The sequence below is a fragment of the Podarcis gaigeae genome, assembly GCF_964106915.1.
Source record: "Podarcis gaigeae genome assembly, chromosome: 10".
Taxonomy (NCBI): domain Eukaryota; kingdom Metazoa; phylum Chordata; class Lepidosauria; order Squamata; family Lacertidae; genus Podarcis; species Podarcis gaigeae.
Window position 1 is genome coordinate 69,608,985 of NC_139686.1, and position 19,904 is coordinate 69,628,888.

At 40.4% G+C, this 19,904-nt stretch overlaps 1 protein-coding gene across 4 annotated transcripts in view; it reads left to right on the forward strand.

Annotated features, from left to right (window-relative positions):
* Positions 1-19,904, forward strand: part of RELN (reelin) — a 311,282-nt gene that overhangs the window by 145,701 nt on the left and 145,677 nt on the right. For all 4 annotated transcript variants that reach the window (XM_083701222.1, XM_083701221.1, XM_083701223.1 and 1 more), the window contains 2 exons: positions 11,974-12,070; positions 14,021-14,261. In XM_083701222.1, coding sequence (XP_083557348.1) covers positions 11,974-12,070; positions 14,021-14,261 — 338 coding nt within the window. The remainder of the gene's footprint in view (positions 1-11,973; positions 12,071-14,020; positions 14,262-19,904) is intronic.

The following is a 19,904-nucleotide window of genomic DNA, read 5'->3' on the forward strand; positions in this document are numbered from 1 at the left end:
ATTGCACAGTTTAGGGCTGAGTAGGAACACACGAGAGTTTTAAAGCTCAGCTGCCATGAAATATTAGCATGGTTCATTAGCCAAAATAGTCTCTGCATCTCACTCACAAAGCCAATGTTTCCCCCATAGCTATGTCCCTGAACTTCCCCCAAATATGATCATTCATAGCCCATCTGTAGAAGGTGACTCACAATAATAATGGATTTAATGACTGAAGTGAGTATATATGTAGATAGTAGGTAAGAGGGAAATGTTCTAGGGGAAGAACTACTTCCATGTAGAACTATTTTAATTTTGGAGAGTTAGCAAGGTGTGCAGAGTGTGTTTTCTGTATAAGCGGTGTTTTGTAGGGCTGTACATGAGCTTGGGAACCAAAAAGTGTTTCATTTTGTATGAGTCAAAGAATTGGAATGTTCAGCTGCAGAATTGCAATCCTACAATCTTTTTCTATTGCCTTCAAAATTTGTACATCCTTACAGATATTGTAGCACTCACATTCATAGAAACATAGAACTGTAGAGTTGAAAGGTGTCCCCGAGAGTCATCTTCTCCAACCTCTTCTTCAAGACCTCCAATTAAGCAGAGCCCACCAGCTGCCAAGGGAGTCCATTCCACTGTCTAATAGCTCTTACTGTCAGAAAGTTTTTTCTGATGTTTAGTTGGAATCTCCTTTCTTGTATAGTGAATCCATTGGTTCAGGTCCTAGCTTCCAGAGCAGGAGAAAAGAAGCTTGCTCCATCTTCCAGGTGATAGCCCTTTGAAAAGGGCTGTCGTATGTCCTCTCAGTCTCCTCTTTTCCAGGCTAAGCATACCCAGCTCCCTCAACCATTCCTCATAAGGCTTGGTTTCCACACCCCTGGTCATCTAGGGCAGTGTTTCCCAACCTTGGGCCTCCAGCTGTTTTTGAACTACAATTCCCATCATCCCTGACCACTGGGTCTTGCTAGCTAGGGATGATGGGAGTTGTAGTCCAAAAACAGCTGGAGGCCCAAGGTTGGGAAACACTGATCTAGGGAGCCCTTCTGTGTACATGTTCCAACTTGTCAATGTCATTTTTAAACTGTGACACCCAGACTCCAGGTGTGGTCTGACCAAGGCAGAATAGCGTGGTACTATTACTTCCCTTTATCAGAACAATAGACCTCTGTTGACATAGCCTAAAATAGCATTAGCTTTTTTTGCTGCAGCATCATACAATTGACTCGTGTTAAGCTTGGGATCTACTAAGACCCCTAGATCTTTTTTACATGTAATCCAGGTGTCCCTTGTCTTAATTTGGTACAGCTGGTTCTTCCTACCCAAATGTAGAACCTTACATTTGTCTGTATTGAAATTCATTCTGTTAGCTTGGGCCCAGTTCTCCAATCAGTTAAGATGATACTGAATCCCGATTCTGTCTTCTGTAGCATTAGCTACCACTCCCAGTTTGGTGTCACCTGCAAATTTGATGAGCAACTCCTCAATTTCTTCAACCAAGTCATTTATAAATGAGTTCAATGGTGCTCAATTCCAAGGGCGTATGACTGCAGCCTTGGACAGTAAATTGAAAGACACATAAAACATATTGTCTAAGCATGTTTGATATATGAATGCTAAATCAGAAATGGCTTATCTCTTACTGACTCATGTGCCCATATCCAAAGCAGAGCAGATGGTAGGGTCCTGAGAACCGCTGGTGGGACTCCACAAAGGTGGTCTACAGAAGCTTGATAAAAGCTTCAGACAACCCCACCACATGCTCCAGTGCTGGGGTTCTTAACCTGCATTCCATGAACTTTTATGGGGTCTATGATTAGCTTCAAGGGGTCCATGAACTGGATGCAAACAAAAAACAAAAAAAGATTTACCCAATACAATAACATAAATTCTTTTGCAAAATTTTGTGTTTATGTGCATTTTTGTGGGTTCATGGCTTTTAGGGATGCGGGTGGCACTGTGGGTTAAACCACAGAGCCTAGGACTTGCTGATCAGAAGGTCAGCAGTTTGAATCCCCACAACGGGGTGAGCTCCTGTTGCTTAGTCCCTGCTCCTGCCAACCTAGCAGTTCGAAAGCACATCAAAGTGCAAGTAGATAAATAGGTACCGCTCTGGCGGGAAGGTAAACGGCGTTTCCGTGTGCTGCTCTGGTCCGCCAGAAGCAGCTTAGTCATGCTGGCCACATGACCCAGAAGCTGTACGCCGGCTCCATCAGCCAATAAAGTGAGATGAGTGCCACAACCCCAGAGTCGGCCACGACTGGACCTAATGGTCAGGGGTCCCTTTACCTTTACCTAGTCTAGTTATCAGAGTTGTTGTGAAGATAAAAATGGGTAGGAGAACCATGTATGCCATGCCATGTAACAAATTACATACACACACATACCCCACAACAACAATTAAGATCATGAATCACCAGCTAACTATTACAGAAATTATTTTTTGTAGCTTTAACTAGAGTATCTGTCAATTTTACACTCCTCTGTGCATTTCTATTCTCTTTATCTTATTAAAAAGTAAGCAGGACTCATTAATTTGTGAATCTGCCCATAATGTGTCAGGCTGTAATGGCTCTAAAGATCCCACACTTGTGGTTAATTCCTTTAATGCTAAACTATGGCTTAGCATTACATCCAAACCAGAACAATGAAAACATTAGCAAAAAGCTTATTCAACTAAATGTAACTACATTTCTCTATCTGTCGATATGAGTTATTTGATCTTGGATCTCATTTTCAATGGAAAGTATAAGTTTTGTTATGAGGTCTGTTGGCTGGTTCAATACATTTGATTGGTTTGAACAAGAACAATGAATAATTGGTTTAACTGAGTCTTCTACTCTTTGTAAGCCATTGAGGCTGATGGGAAGGTGGCTGTCATCATTGTAGAGGCTGCAGGTTCTCATAGAATCATAGAATCATAGAGTTGGAAGAGACCACAAGGGCCATCGAGTCCAACCCCCTGCCAAGCAGGAAACACCATCAGAGCACTCCTGACATATGGTTGTCAAGCCTCTGCTTAAAGACCTCCAAAGAAGGAGACTCCACCACACTCCTTGGCAGCAAATTCCACTATCAAACAGCTCTTACTGTCAGGAAGTTCTTCCTAATGTTTAGGTGGAATCTTTTTTCTTGTAGTTTGGAACCATTGCTCCGTGTCCGCTTCTCTGGGGCAGCAGAAAACAACCTTTCTCCCTCCTCTATGTGACATCCTTTTATATATTTGAACATGGCTATCATATCACCCCTTCTCAACAGGCTTAATGCATTTACTGAAATAAAACGTAGAGGGGGATTATGTAACCTCTTCAAGGGAACCTCTTCAAGGGCTGCACACCTCTATAGATTTGCATTGTTTCAGCTTAATTATAGCAATTGTTTATACCAGGTATGAAACTTCTAGAATTTTATTTTAAAGCAGCTAAGCACTTGTTCTTTTAATTATTTTCTCACCAGACTAAATTCAGCCACTTCATTCCCTCATGATATAAAGCCCAGGGTACGGCCTGCGGGTGAATGTTGATATTCATTTTAGAGTTGGCTCATCTCGTAATCTTCTTAAATGAGGGCTCGAAAGGGAGATGTGTTTCCTTCCTGAACAAATATTTCTTCCCTATGACTAAGCTTTTTCCACAGACTCCCACACAAAGACATTCATTCATGCCAAATTCCATAACAGAAAATGGTCCTCCAAGTGCTGTGGCTAATCTACAGCTACTTGTGTGGTAGAGCAACAATGTGGGGTACAGAATCAAGAATGAAAATCAGCCCAGCATCTGGAGACCAAGGGATAAATTTAGTCTTTTGTCAACATCACTTTGACATTTTGCCGAGCACTTGAACAGCCACAAGATTTGCCTGGCATGCCACTTACTGACAGTGGCTCATTGTCTAGGTCTCGGCAGAATGAGATTATGGTGGCATACCGACTGCTGTGGAAGAAGAGGTAGACAGTTGATAAGGCTGTAAAGCATGCAAAAATCCTTGGGTCAAAGTCGCAGGTGAATAAAAGGATGAGGCGTTCAACAAGTAATGGAAGGTACAAGACAAAATGAGTAGGTATGTGAGCTGGTGTAGCCCAGTGACCTCCCACAATGGCAAATAACTCAGACTTGGGAACTGAAGCATGCTATGAGAATGAAAGACATCAGAGGTCTCAAACCTGGACTTCTGGCAGCCAGGCTCCTAAGTAGGCCTGGCAGCACCACTGGGGCTGAGCTCCCTTTGCTCTGTCCCAGCTCTTGCCAACCTAGCAGTTCAAAAGCATGCCAGTGCAAGTAGAAGCGGTTTAGTCATGCTGGCCACATGACCACAAGCTGTCTGTGGACAAACGCTGGCTCCCTCAGTCTGAAAGTGAGATGAGCACTGCAACCCCATAGTCACCTTTTACTGGACTTAACCTTTACCTCCCACCCCACCCCCCCTGCTAACTGGCTTAAAGGAGCTGTAGTTCCTTCATCTGACTAGCTCTCCCAGCGGCAACTAAGTAGTGAGCAGTAGGATATGTGTAGTTTGTTTGCTACTTCAAGATCATAGTGTATATGTATACTTTTGCTCTAGCGTGTCTATGCCACTTTGAACATTTAGGAAAAAAGAGTAAAGCAGTGAAGCCTTAAGAAATCTGCATTCCAGTTTAGGGTACCAAGTTTTCTAAACTTGGTAGAAGCAGCTGCCATAATTGAATTAGTTGTTGTTGTTGTTGTTGTTGTTGTTATAATAAATGCTGCATTATAAACAGATTTTAAAACAATAACTTTACTTGCAATATTACATTGCAACAGCATGGGGATCTCCTCACAAGCTATGGATCTTTTCCAAGGCTCTACCCTACAAAAACGTTCTGACAATCCAGGACATAATTATCATGCGACACTCATATCTTCGCTATGGGAAAGGTGAAAACCTTACAGCTGTAGGCCAACTGAGTGAAGATTTCAGACCAGGGAGCTCATACCGTCAGTTCTGGAAGATGACATGAAAATATTTGTGTAATATTGTGTAATATAATGATGATAGATAGATAGATAGATAGATAGATAGATAGATAGATGATAGATAGATAGATAGATGATAGGTAGATGATAGATGATAGATGATAGATAGATAGATAGATAGATAGATAGATAGATAGATAGACAGATAGATAATAGATAGATAGATAGATAGATAGATAGATAGATAGATAGATAGATAGATAGATAGATGATAGATAGATGATAGATAGATAGATAGATAGATAGATAGATAGATAGATAGATAGATGATAGATAGATAGAGATAGATAGATAGATAGATAGATAGATAGATAGATAGATAGATAGATGATAGATAGATAGATAGATGATAGATAGATAGATGATAGATAGATAGATAGATAGATAGATAGATAGATAGATAGATGATAGATAGATAGATGATAGATAGATAGATAGATAGATAGATAGATAGATAGATAGATAGATAGATAGATGATAGATATAGATAGATAGATAGATAGATAGATAGATAGATAGATAGATAGATAGATGATAGATGATAGATAGATAGATGAGAGAGAGACAGACAGACAGAGAGAGTATGAGAAAAAAGCTCCAAGCTCCATTAATCAGTGAACAACCTCATTCCACAGCAAGTACAATTTTAACAGGGAGGAAGTCAGCAGTGCAATGTGGAAGACAATTTGGTCTGGGTCAGTTTAAATAGCCTGGACTCACACCACCCACTATGCCAGAGGCAGAATATGGGGCCATGCCCTGAATGTTGTGAGCTAGAATCTGTAGCAATTATAGGTCAGCCTGCAGACTGTTTTCATTCTAAATAGTCACTATTCCCATGGAAAAGGCTCATCAAATATTTATAATTTGGTTCAGATTTTTCACATTGGTATTTAGCAGGAAGAGCCTGCTTTTTAATTTAACCATTTATCCATTTTACAAAACAGTTAACATTCAGCCCTTTGTGACATGGGAGGAGAAGGTGAAATCAAAGGCGTGACAGTTTTTGTTGTTGAAAACCTGACCTAGTATTTCTACAGATGGCATTAAAACTTGGGCATTTTTACAAATTTGTTGTTTTTTACAAATGTATAAGATATGCAAAGTGCTTGGATGATAATAATTGTTTATCATTGAATTCATATACTGTCTCAGTTGAAAACAAAATCCCAAACACAACCCTAGAGTTTTGAGGATTGGTACCTATTTGGAAACAATACATGGAATTAATTGTTAATGTGCTAGGAGAGCATGAAACAAACATGCTTTAAGGTCTCTATAAAATGATTAAAATGCCCCATAAAGACTTAGTGCTGCAGCACATAATTTAATAGCATGATGTGACTTGTCCAAGGACTAAAAGTCCCATCAGTTTGAGCTATAGTGCTGAGATGGTTGCTTCAACCTAGCTAACAGCTGCTCTGCACATTTCCTGTTTCGTTCCTTAAGTATCCAAGTAAATGAGAGTAAATAAGAATACGAAATTACAGCTTTAATTTCTTAAAGCTCTTTCATTCATACCAACTACCTGGCATTAGTAACAGAAGCCATTATCGTAATTAAAACTAGTTACTGAACTAACCAAATAAGCAGAAGCAGCCAACTAACATACATGCATCGATGACATTAGATAGAGTGGGGTTGTACCATATTCTATTTTCATCTCACTATTCAAACAATATGCAATTGAATGTCTGTAATTTTGCACAGGCATGCTCTTATTTGTCTGATTTCTGTCTGAAGACTTGTTTCTCTTGAAGAGAAGTACAAAGGCAGCTCTTTTCCTTGTTCAGTCCATTGAATCACTTGCAGTGGTTCTTGGGTGATTCTCCAGAGGTTCAGACCACCACAGCCCATGGTAACAAACATAAAATTGCTCTTTTCACAGATGACATCCTGCTTATCTGAGTAAAACACCATTTGATACTGTGAACTGCTGGTAGTATATCTGCCTTTCATAAACACGGCATTGTCAATGGCTAGTCCCTCAGGCACCTACCAATAGAGTCTAATTAAGTGCCTCTGCTTCTTGTCCCAAAGGCATTCAAACACCTGGAAGTATAAAACTCATGTAGTTCAGCTAAGAATCTACTACATATGCAGCCTCTTTTGAGGAGCTCCCTAAGTGGCCATCATTTAATTTTGTACTTGCCTGAATAATCAGTGTAATAGAAATGGATGTATTTCCTGGTTGTTGTCTGGTGTTATTTAACAGTGCATTTAAGTTGTGTTACTTGAACAGAGTAAGAAACAACAAGATTGGCTGAATGGCAATTTTTCATCAGTGAAGCAGAAGCCAAGGCAAACTTAGTAAGTTTCCAGAATAGAATAGCTGTCACCATGAAACTTTAGGCACATCTCTGGGGCCTTTTGCTCTTGTAAAGCCAAGATCTGACCTGGATAGGGAGCAAAGATTCAGTTTATCAAATCAGGGGAATAAGTGAGTGTGACAGCACAGATCTTAGCCTGAACTGTGAGAGGGAGGGGAAGAAAGCAAACCAGCTCACCCACCTCTCCTTCTTTGGTTTCCACCATTGCCACCAAGTAGATATTTTTATTCACTGGTTGCCTCCACTAAACAGCCGTTTAACCTTTGGAATTTATATACTGAACCAGCCAACTCTCTGTAACAGTAGTGTGGTAAGACAATTAGGCATGGGGTGAATAACAAGGACTCCATGTTAAACCAAAACAAATTTTGCCTTGACTAAAAGTATTTGTATGGCAGCAGTTTAAACACATTCCCTATGATGGTTAACATTTACATGAAACCACTGAGTGGGGTCATCTGGAGTTTTGGAGTATGTTGTGAGCAGCATGCAGGTGAGGCAGTGGAAGTGCTAAACCATCGTCTTGCCTCAGTAATGAACTGGATAAGAGCCAACAAACTGAAGCTCAATCCAGATAAGACTGAGGGAACTGTTAGTGGGTGGCTCCCTAGACCAAATAGATGGAAAGTTGCCTGTTGTCCCTCTGAAGGAGCGGGTACATAGTTTGATAGTATTCCTGGATCCATTGCTCTTACTTGATGCTCAAGTGGCCTCGGTGGTGTGGAATGCCTTCTGTCAGCTTTGGCTGATGACATAATTGGAGGATTGCACAGGTATTCATGGGAACACAGAAACTGCCATTCTCATGCCCCCTGGAGCTGCCCTGGAACAGGATTCAAGAGCAGCAGAATGTAACTACTTCTACTTAGGGAGCCAACTTCATGCATTTATTCTGAACACTTTCTTAGGACAGGTACCTTTCTACTATTTAACATAAACCGGTTTAAATAGGAACACCGCTGAAATAAGATAAATCATCATGGTTTATAGGAGTACCCTCCAGCACCCATCAGCTCCAACCAACATGGCCATTGGTCAGGAATGATGGGAGTTGTAGTCCAGCAGCATCTGAGGGGCACCACAATGGATAACTGTGTTAGAGTATGGAATTCCTGTGCACTAGAAATGTAGAAAATGGCACAGATGACAGCCAGTAAAAATGATTGTTCCAACAGTTGGGTAAAAAATGGCATATAATTTATTTTCTTACTTCATTTGCTTTTTAAAACTGTAAAGAGGAAAACAGTTGTGGCATTAAAAATAAACTAGTGGCAGTTGCTAGTCAGTTTATTTTCAAAAGCTTAATTGGAAGTGCAATGTATCCTTGTTTGTGCAACATTAATTAATCACAGCCCTTTTGCCTCTGTAGTCATACAAAGATGTTGGAGCATATTGTACATGTTTGTAAGAGTTTGAAAGTTTATTTTTAACATCATTAGCAATTTAAAAAAAATGGTGAAGTACAGGAGAGAAATAAGAAGGTGTTATCACAGATTCTGGTTTCTTTCCTGAAGTATATTTTTAGATCTACAAATAATTGAACTAATTAAGTGGGACATGTTTAACTTCTTTACTTGTGGCACCATTTTCACAACCACCCCAGCCAAGGTTTTCCAAGCTGCCCCATAATTTCCAAAACAGGCACCTTTTTGAACTGTACATATGAGGTAACTGACACATCACAAACAACAGAACATCCCTTGCACCACCATTTACATTGCATCTGTGACAACATGAGGAACTGCTGAAGCTAACAATTCAATGTATAGTGAAGAGCACAGTGTGGGGAATGTTTTCCATTAAAAGAGACCATTCCACCTTTGCCTTCAGCACCTATGGAAGTTCAGTGCATATAGCGCTTTCACTTTTAAGGACTTATTGAAAAGAAAACTAAGAAGATGTAGTCCTGCTGATTAATTTATTTCCCTGTGCCTTTGACTTCTCAGTTGTAATTTGAAATTAAAATCTGAACTCAGTGCCTAACCCAGTGGCAGTACCTTAATCACTCTACAAACATGATCTTGCTGCAGAGGTCAGGAGGAGATCCTGTTTGCTCACTTTTCCTAATCATTATTTTTTTTGAATAATTTTTTATTAAATTTTCCACCGTAATAACACAAACCACAAAGCAAAAAGAAAGAAAGAAAGAAAGAAAGAAAGAAAGGGGGAGGGGGGACAACAAACAAATAGACAATAATAACAAACTTAATTCTTCACAATTCCAACTTTTTAAACATCTTAATTGACTTCCTCAAATCCCTCCCTTCTGAGTTTCCTTGTGAGTTAAAAGTAACAGCTTTCCAATATCATTATTAAACTAAAACAATTTCCAGTTATAGTCATCTTATTCACTTTTCTTGACATTCTGAATCCCATTTATTTAATTATAACTTAATTTGTCCTAGGCCTATTTGTTTCTTTCAAGTAATTTCTAATTTTTTATATTACAATATTTGCTCAAATAGTCCTTGAATTTCCTCCAGTCCTCTTGAAACTCATTTCTGGTCGCGGATTCTTCCAGTCAGGTCAGCTAGCTCCGCAAAGTCCATCATCTTCATCTGCCAATCTTCCACTGTTGGTAGTTCTTTTCCTAATCATGGCCTCTTCCTCTAGACCTGCATAACCTGCAGCCAACCTAGCCAGTTGCATCCCACCAGATGGGAGCAAGTCACAATTCATGCCTCTTCCTAGTAGGCTGTCCTTGCCTTGCTGAGTCAGAGTCACAAATTGTGCAGGCCCACCTCACTAAGCATTCCCTCAAAAGAAAAATGATGGGAATGCATCTTTGGAACTAGGTTAACTGCTAGAGCAATGGCTCCAAACTACAAGAAAGCAATGGATCCAGAAAGAAGATTCCACCTAAACATTAGGAAGAACTTCCTGACAGTAAGAGCTGTTCGACAGTGGAATTTGCTGCCAAGGAGTGTGGTGGAGTCTCCTTCTTTGGAGGTCTTTAAGCAGAGGCTTGACAACCATATGTCAGGAGTGCTCTGATGGTGTTTCCTGCTTGGCAGGGGGTTGGACTCGATGGCCCTTGTGGTCTCTTCCAACTCTATGATTCTATGATTCTATAATGGAAACTTAATTTTTTAATGGAGGGAAATATTCATGCCTGGTAGTGCATTGCTAAGCATGTGTGATCCCAGACCTTAGGGGACCCTCAGCATGGTACTGCCAAATGCCCCACAGCACACAGGACCATGGCCATGACAGAAAAGTATTTTTCCTTCTATTGCCATCACAGTAGTGATGCCACCACCTTTTACCACCTTCCCTGCCAGCCCTTTGGATGGCATTTTAGCAGTGGGCAGGTGAAAGTGCCACTTTTGAGTGGGAGCCAAGCTTCATGGAAGAGTCATCAGCAAGAGTCACTGTGGTTGCTATTTATCCAAATGCTGTGCCCCAGCCTATGGCTCTTTTAATATTACTACCCACCCTATAGATCTACCGTATTTTTCGCTCTATAAGACGCACCAGACCACAAGACACACCTAGTTTTTGGAGGAGGAAAACAAGGAAAAAAATATTCTGAATCTCAGAAGCCAGAACAGCAAGAGGGATCGCTGCGCAGTGAAAGCAGCAATCCCTCATGCTGTTCTGGCTTCTGGGATAGCTGCGCAGCCTGCATTCGCTCCATAAGACGCACACACACTTCCCCTTACTTCTTAGGAGGGGAAAAGTGAGTCTTATAGAGCAAAAAATATGGTATTTCTTCAGTACACTTTGTTACGAACCTCAACCCGTATACTCAGCTGCTAAGTTTATCCTCACATAGAACAGGGTGAAGCAACTTGTTTCAGATAGCACCACAAACATGAGCGGATGGGGAGATAAGTGAAGGGAGAAAATAGCGTCCGAATGGTACAGCAATACTTTTCAAAACCCTAATCAGTGAAGGCACCAGAAAAATGTCCTGGGCTGGTATTGAATGGCAAAGCCATGGGGAATATATGCCCAGAGTATAACCCTAGAATGTGTTTAAGGGTGACTTTTGTCCCCATTGCATTGGTAGGAACAGAGGTCTGACGGTTTGCTGGGAAGAAAAGGCAAGACATGGCAATCTGTTTCAGCAGTGCACGCTGCGTAAAGGATCTGCATCTCGCTGCTGCTGTTCAAGATTTGCTTTTACTTAAATTTTGAGCAAAATGTTCAGATTGTGCATCATTTTTATAGCTCGTAAGACAACCTTAAATTTCAAAGGTAGAATCCACATCCAACACAGAGTTAATTCATTGCATCTAAGCCACAGTACTTCTGCAATAAGGGGCTTGGTTTCCTCTTGAAAAATCTCTTTATGTATATAGCAGCCTTTGAGTGTTTACCTTGGAAAGTGTGGCACATGGCATTTCGCTTTTGCTTTAACATTACTTGTGCGTGCGTTTTGAGTAGGGGGTGTTTAGTAATTTATTATGGCTCCCCTTGGGAAATCTACTGCAGATTATGCTGCACTGCTGTGATTTATCAATTCCACATTATTTCTGACTCAGAGAGCAGACATTATTATGCGTTTTCCTTCAGCAACAGATCACAGCAAATTTAATCATCAATCAAAGAATTTTAAAATACAGAAAATTGATAATGGTGGCGAGTACTCAGTCAGAAGTGAATGTATCAGAGGGATAATTGATTGCTTGACTGTGTTATAACACTTTTAATTTTATTGCTCTTCACAGGGTCAGGTTCATGTCGCTTTAGTTACTCGGATCCAAATATTATTGTGTCGTACTCCAAGAACAATTCTGCAGATTGGATTCAGCTGGAGAAAATTAGGTTTGTTACAAATATTTAGTATTCTTCACTTTCTTGCATTGCTTTAAAATGTGTGATATACTAAAAAAAAAAGTCTAAAATAAAGAGGAAGTTGGTATTTTTTCAGTTTTTTTGGTTTTGCATATTTTTAAACGTTGTTTGTCCAGTAATGCTTTAGGGAAAGGCCTGCATAGCTCTGGGGTTTAAGTTAAAGTACAGGGAACCAGAGTAATGGTTCTCACTGAAAGGATTTGGGGATGGAGGCAAATTCAATCAATATTTCTATTCTTCTATGGAACAAGCTAATTGTACAGTTTACTGGTAGTATGCAGTGCTTTTTCTTGTGATGGTACACACCAGTACAGAGTACTGACTTCGTGGGGGGGGGGGCACTAGCAACATTTTTATCAAGAGATGCATATGGGCTCCTCATTTTTTACCAAAAGAAAGCACTATTAATGTGACCCATGAACTAGACTTTGAGCAAGGGAAAGGGGACTTCAGAAGGATAGAACCTTCACATTCTCGTAGCTGACCCCATGTGCATAAACAGGCAATTATTCTGTGAAACATTCTGATTGCAGTAAAGATTCATTGTACAGTTTAGTAGTGTGGCACCATGAACTAAACTTCAGTCAATGGAAAGGGAGCCCCCGTAACTTGCATATATGTTGTCCACACTTAGGCGTCCTAGATTTCTGCCCAGAGCTGCTGGTTTTGCAGTAATTGTCCTGCTTTCTTACTTGTGATTGGAGTGATAGGCATTTCCGGAACTTTATCTGAGGACTAGGCTAGAGATCCAGGAAGACTGCTGTGATTTGTGACAAAGCTCATACATAGGCTTGGGTATGAACACACCCTTATTCAAGGCAGTGCACCTTACACAAATAATATTTCCTGACTGTATAAGACTATCATGAGGTTTTATTCTCTCTGATGGTTTCTTCCATCAGATTCCCATAGAAAATTATTTTCTTATATATTGAAGATTAATTATGTTGCAAACTTCACCCATTCTTTCTCCCCAATTTGAAGCCGTGCAGTTGGAGATCCAAAATAATTGAATGGCAAAAATGGAAATTGAAACCTCTGCTGCCATGTTTACCAAGCTCTCTGTTCTATCAAAGGACAGGGAAGATGTATGGGTTTGGCATTGTCTTTTCACGGCTGTTTTATTACATTCTGAAAGTACTGGCGGTTTACATTTTAGCACTTCTTTTAATCTCAGCAAGGGCAGTAATTTCCAGCATGGCAGCTAGCTGCTTCAAATAGGACAGGAGACATAAAGCAATATATAGTTTCTTTCAATGGCCTGTCTTGTGATAAAGTTGCATCAACACTTCTTAAAATTACGTGTTTTTGAAAGAAAATAGCTTTGGCTACAGCAGCACGAAGAGTTATAAAATGTTTGCTTTCCCTGTTAACACATGCTATTATTTAATCTAAAAATCTTGTGAAGCAAATATTGTATTATGGTAAATATTTTATGCGTTTCAAGAGTGTAACAGGAAAAATAGATATATATTTTTCTTTTTACTCTTCTTTAGCCACAAAATCTTTGAATGCATCCATTAGCACAATCCATTAGTAGATGTCTCATTGAAATGAATGGCATTTACTGTCCCACCAGTGAGACAGTTATTCTCTTGTAGAACTCCAATTCATTTCAATGGAAGATGCACAAGAAGTTGGATAGTGCTTATGGGCACAGTACAGTTCAAAAGAAATAGTTGTGCTTTTGCACATTTTCAGTGCATTTCCACGGGACCTGTGCACGCTTGACCCATTGTTTCATGTCAATAAGCTAAATACTTAAACAAGTTTAATGTCAGTACATGGTATAATTTGAGGAAATGCACTTTAATATTACTGACTTGTTGATGAGATGCAACACACTGTAAATGATTGAATTGTTTGATTATAAAGTATAAATAGTTTTAATATATATGTGTGTATCTCAATATCCTACAGAGCTCCTTCCAACATCAGCACAATCATTCATATTCTATACCTTCCACAAGAAGCCAAAGGAGAAAATATTCAGTTTCAGTGGAAACAAGAATACGTTTATGCTGGCGATGTCTATGAGGCCTGCTGGGCATTGGACAATATTCTGATAATAAATGCAGCCCACAGACAAATTGTTTTGGAAGATAATCTTGATCCTGTGGACACAGGCAACTGGCTGTTTTTCCCTGGAGCCACTATTAAGGTTTGCTAAATTTTGGGTTTAATTTGCTAATGTTTCAGTACATACAATGTTGGATCCCCAGTGCAGCCGGCTGACTAACACACTCTTTTTTTGAATGAGATACAAGAGAAGGGATATATATATATAATATCCCTCTAATTATTTCATGTTGTCAGATAATTTCCCCGCCCCCATCACAATGCCAAATCTCTTGATATTTTATGTACTGGAGCTGTCATGTCAAAGGTCATCCAGCAGAAAATGTCTTGATGGTATCTGTTTAGCAAAACAGTGCTGAAATGAATACCGGTCTTATTCCTTTGTGTTTTGTAGCCATCCTCCCACACCGCCTAAGAATAAGGCTGTTAATTACAGTTTTTTCCATTGCATAACCATTTAGTTTTCATCACTCTTCCTGGGATTTTATTTATATTTCCTTGCTTATTTACTTACCTACTAACTCCATTTAACATTTCGTGCTTTCAGTCGTGGAGTACAAACAAGGTAGCTAACAAAATAAATTAAAATAGAAATTATAAAGCATTATAGTGTAAATCACATTTACAAAGATTAAAACATAGCAAACAACAACATTCTTTTGGGCAGGGGCATACTAAGTAGTATCCAGCAACTAGCATCCAAAAACATATTTGAAACTTCCAGGGTTTAAAACTACTAGTTGGAAGACTAGGTGAGGCAGGGCCAGGGCAAGGCAGATTGAGTATGTGCTCCATAACTGCATCACTCCAACTGGAAACATCCTGTCTCTTTATTTCACCCACCTTGCTTCTGCAAGAGGAGGAACACAGAGCAGGGTCTCAGATGTTGGCTGGAGCACACAGGTAGCTTCAGGGGTGCCAACGGGATTTCCTGGGCCCAGTACACTGTATATGGATTGGACCCTCTGCACCCTTCACCCACACAATCTACTGACAAGAACTGCTGCTTATGACCTTTGGTCCCCACTCTGCACTCAGTTCTCACCTGTGATTTCTAGAAGTTCTCAGCATGCAACAGCACCCGCACCTAGTTGAATGGCTTCAACTAGATGGCTAAACCAGGCGAGGGTAGCCAATGGGTCTCAAACCCTTGGTGAGCTAGGGACTTCCCCTGCATGTGAAGAGAGGCACCAGCGGGTTGAGTGGCCCCACTTCAAACCTTAGCTTGTTCTGGTGACCTTAGTTGCAAGGAGCTTGTTCATAGCTTAGCTTATTATTTTATTTATTATTTATTATATAAAATGTATATACTGCTTGATTATAAGGTGGGGACGGACCTCAAAACAGTTTGCAAAGATTATGATATGACCAATTCCAGCTGTAGCCTTTCATGTTGTGATATATACTTAGTTGTGCATTCAAAACAACAATAACCAGGTCTTATCAAGGTTAATAACTGATATTGGTAATATTCTTGGCATATTTGGAGGAAACAGATATGGCCTGTAGTAAAGTGTAGCTAGTGAAGTGTAGTAAAGTGTGGTAGTAAATATGGAACTTTTGGGGGTGGGGGATACTTCACAAGCATAGTATATTGCTGTAAGAAGAATTTAAAGCAGTGCAAACTGTTGGAAATATTTAGCATATGAAATTTTGAAAGCCAGTTATAATATTTATATTTTATTGAACGTATTTCAGTTAAACAAAATAAAAGGAAAAGATCAAAAAGGAAACAAAGAGTGCATTAAAAATACAAAATAAAAGAAGAAGAAGAAGAAGAAGAAAGCCAATTATGCTAACCTTGCTTGTTTCTATTTGGTTCAATGCTTTCATAATATCTTTTATTTTTAAAAACCTTTTATTTCACTTTATAATGGCTTTTAGGCACAATGGTTATGTTCTCCCTCTGCTGTCAGAGGCAAAATGCCTCTGGATGACAGTTGCTGGGAATCTCAAGTAGGAAGAGTGGTGTCATAGTTATGCCCTGCTTGGGGCCTTCCTATGGGCGACTGTTTGGCCACTGTGAGACCTGGATGGAGAACTAGGTGGGCCATGATCTGCTCCAACAGGCTCTCCTTCTGCCCCTATTTTACATCCCTTCATTTTCTTTCTATGTCTGGTGAGGCCTATGCAACTATACTCAGATCCCATAGCAGAATATAAATGTAAAGCATGCAGAGCTTAGCTTAGCTTAGTTGAATTGCTCTTGTTTAGCAGTTGCATGCAACTTATGGGTGAAGCTTAACAGCAAAAGTGGGTGAATTAGAGATTAGATATGTACTAAAAGTACCATAAAATGCTTGTCAAAACTCATTTTTCAAAAACAACAGAATAAAAAGGATACATATGCCAGATAGGATAGTGGATTAGTTTACTAACCTTTCATCTCCCTAAGCCTGCATGCGGTTTTAGAGGATAAATTGTGTTAGTCAATCTAATCCCCATCTGACATTTGGCCACATTACACCTGGTGCAGTATGGAGCTTGGCTCTGGGCATTTAACAGAATTTCACATAGATATTTCACTCCGGCATCTTTTCCTCTAACACTATGGCTTTAAAGGGTATGCTGATCCTACCCTTTAAACTAGAGCTGGAAAAATCCAGAGAAACTGGGCCTTTAAAGCAGGTATGTCTGAAGCAGCTGCACAGAACACGCCTTGACAAGGATGGGGGCGTGAGAAACAGCTGCTATTTTTAATGTGGTTGAAAAGCACTGGCTGCTGGGAAGGCGGATGGAGTGGGTAGAAACAAGAGAAATATTTGAGAACATAGCGGTGTGTTCCTGTTGTTTTAAAAAATCTATCCCATAATTATTCTGGTTTGTTTACAAAAATTCATCCTCTTGTCAGCAGAAGGTATGGCGCTCAAGGCATGGTTTGCATAGACAACATTTGCATCAGAAGTCTGGAAATAGAGAGAAGACAAAGTATGGAATTTAATTAGGGCCAACTTATTTGCTCTCGCTGAAGGTGAAAGTAGAGGAGGGGGTAGGGAGGCAGGCAGGCAGAAAGGCAGGCCTTGTATAACCATCGCTGCCTCCTCCCCGTGGCTCACACAAGCCTTAGAAGGCACCAGATCTGGATTCTCACCACACTTCCAGTCCACCACGCAAACATGCTCTTGCCCAGACTGCTTTTGGAGCTAGAAAGGAGAGTAAAGTTGCATTCCTTGATTACACACCACATTTCAAGATAGTGTGCTCTGTGTTGTCATATCTCTTTGTTTCCCAAGCCAAAGACTTAATGCTGTGTTATTCTTAACTCTTTGTGAAAATTGATCTTTATCAATTTTAAGGTAAAGGTACCCCTGCCCGTACGGGCCAGTCTTGCCAGACTCTAGGGTTGTGCGCTCATCTCACTCTATAGGCCAGGAGCCAGCGCTATCCGCAGACACTTCCAGCGAGCCAGCGCAGCACACGGAACGCCATTTACCTTCCCGCTGGTAAGCGGTCCCTATTTATCTACTTGCACCCGGAGGTGCTTTCGAACTGCTAGGTTGGCAGGCGCTGGGACTGAACGACGGGAGCGCACCCCACTGCGGGGATTCGAACCGCCGACCATGCGATCGGCAAGTCCTAGGCGCTGAGGTTTTTATTTTATTAGGCAGCAAAAGTAAAGTTATTGTTCCTTAATTGCCACAGTCAAATAGTATCAGCGTTATTTTTCTGGTGGGGCTGAGCACATGCAAAGTTTTTTTAAAAGTACTGGGGAAAATAACCTAGAGTAGCTGCAGGAAGAAATAACTTCAGAGACTACAGAGAACCAGTGAGACTCAATTGCTGCAGGACCTGGGAGAGCTCCCAGGCATAGCAGGATCTGAATGAAACCCAAATTTTGGGGGGGAAGAGATGAAGCAGAAGGGGGAATCTTCCCACTTCTTATCTGCAAATGCTCTCCCTGATTGGTTTGGTTTGTGTGTTTTTGATTTTTAAAGTGTTATTAATTATTAATAATTCATACAAGCAATATAAAAGTTATATTATCACAGTCATCTGAAGAATCTTCTGAGCTGTTCCCCCCCCCCCCCCTCAGCCAGGTAAAAACCCAGCAGTAAGCCTGGCTTTGTAGCAAGTGAAATGAGAGGGGGTATTTTCTGGAGGAAATTAACAAGCACAGGAAGGGTTAAACTTTAAAGTTGACTCTCCCTTGCAACTGCTTCCCTGCTGCTCACATAGTAATTCAGTGGGTGATTATCCTTTAGCAAGTTCTCCCTTAGAGTCTGTGTCTGACGGATTTGACACCTCTGAGATTCTGGCTCTAAGTCATTATCAGGGAGATCACAAAAGGTTTCTAATGCTTGAATTTCAATGGTAACCTGCAGTAGGAAATGTACAGTGGAAAATTAACCGTGGTTAATCTTAACTATGGTTAATGGATGTCGGTGGCGTTGTGGTCTAAACCACTGAGCCTAGGACTTGCCTATCAGAAGGTCAGTGGTTCAAATCTCCACAACGGGGTGAGCTCCCATTGTTCGGTCCCTGCTCCTGCCAACCTAGCAATTCGAAAGCATGTCAAAGTCCATGTAGATAAATAGGTACCACTCCACTCCAGCAGGAAGGTAAACAGCATTTCTGTGAGCTGCTCTGGTTTTGCCAGAAGCGGCTTAGTTATGCTGGCCACATGACCTGGAAAAATTGTCTGAGGACAAACATCGGCTCCCTTGGCCAGTAAAGCAAGATGAGCGCCGCAACCCCGAGTCGTTCGCGACTGGACTTAACTGTCAGGGGTCCTTTACCTTTAATCTTAACTATGGTTAATGGAAGCCACAGTTTAGGGTTTTTGGATGATGCACTAAACTGTAGTTAATCTAAAACAGAGGTGGAAGTTTCCATTCTCCTTATGACCATGCTGAAGACTTTCTATTGAATGTGGTTAAGCCATGTGACAACACACATTTATATGTCAAGCATTTATGTGGAACAGGCATCACACAGATATCTCAAGTGGCCTCCATGTGATGGTCATGTATTGGAGTGGGGAAATGACCATTTGTAGCTGTCAGTGTATATAGCTAGTTTTTGTATCTAGGGTTAAATCATATAGAAATCTAGCATGTAAGAAGTGATTAAAATCTTGTTTTACTTCATGCAGAGCAGTTTTTAATCCTAGCTGGGTGTTTCTTTTAATTACGGAAAGAGATTCATCCTGAATCACCTCATACTCAAATCCATGTAACCACTTAATTCTGAATAACAGCAATTAGACTGTTAAGTATGTTACTGTGCATGGATTTGAGTTTATGATCATTGGATCCTTCCATCAATCTGCTATCAGATTTAAAATCTAAAAATTCCAGTCACTAGCATAACTCATTCCCAGCAAGAAACAATATCTAATTTATGACTCTGCAGACAGTGCCATTTTAATTAATTTTCTCCATCCTAATTTTTCTTTCCTTTCCTCCTCATATCTAATCTGTTTGCACTGCGTAGACTTTAATTAAAAAGCAACAACACACCCTCTCCAAGGAGCAATCTGAAGTGGCAAAAATAATCACTTAAAATATTACAGCCATTTAAAAAAAACTGGCTGCTGTTGAAACAGTGCGGTTTCAGTTTGCCTACAATTGGTAGTTTGCCTTCTGTTTTAAAGTGCCCTTTGCATTTGTATCTAATGCAACCTGCTAGCCAGGCTTGAAAAACAGCAACCTTCTTTTCCAGCTGGGTGGGCTAAGTGACAACCCCTTAATGGGGGAAATGGATGACTCTCCACTCATGTGAAGGT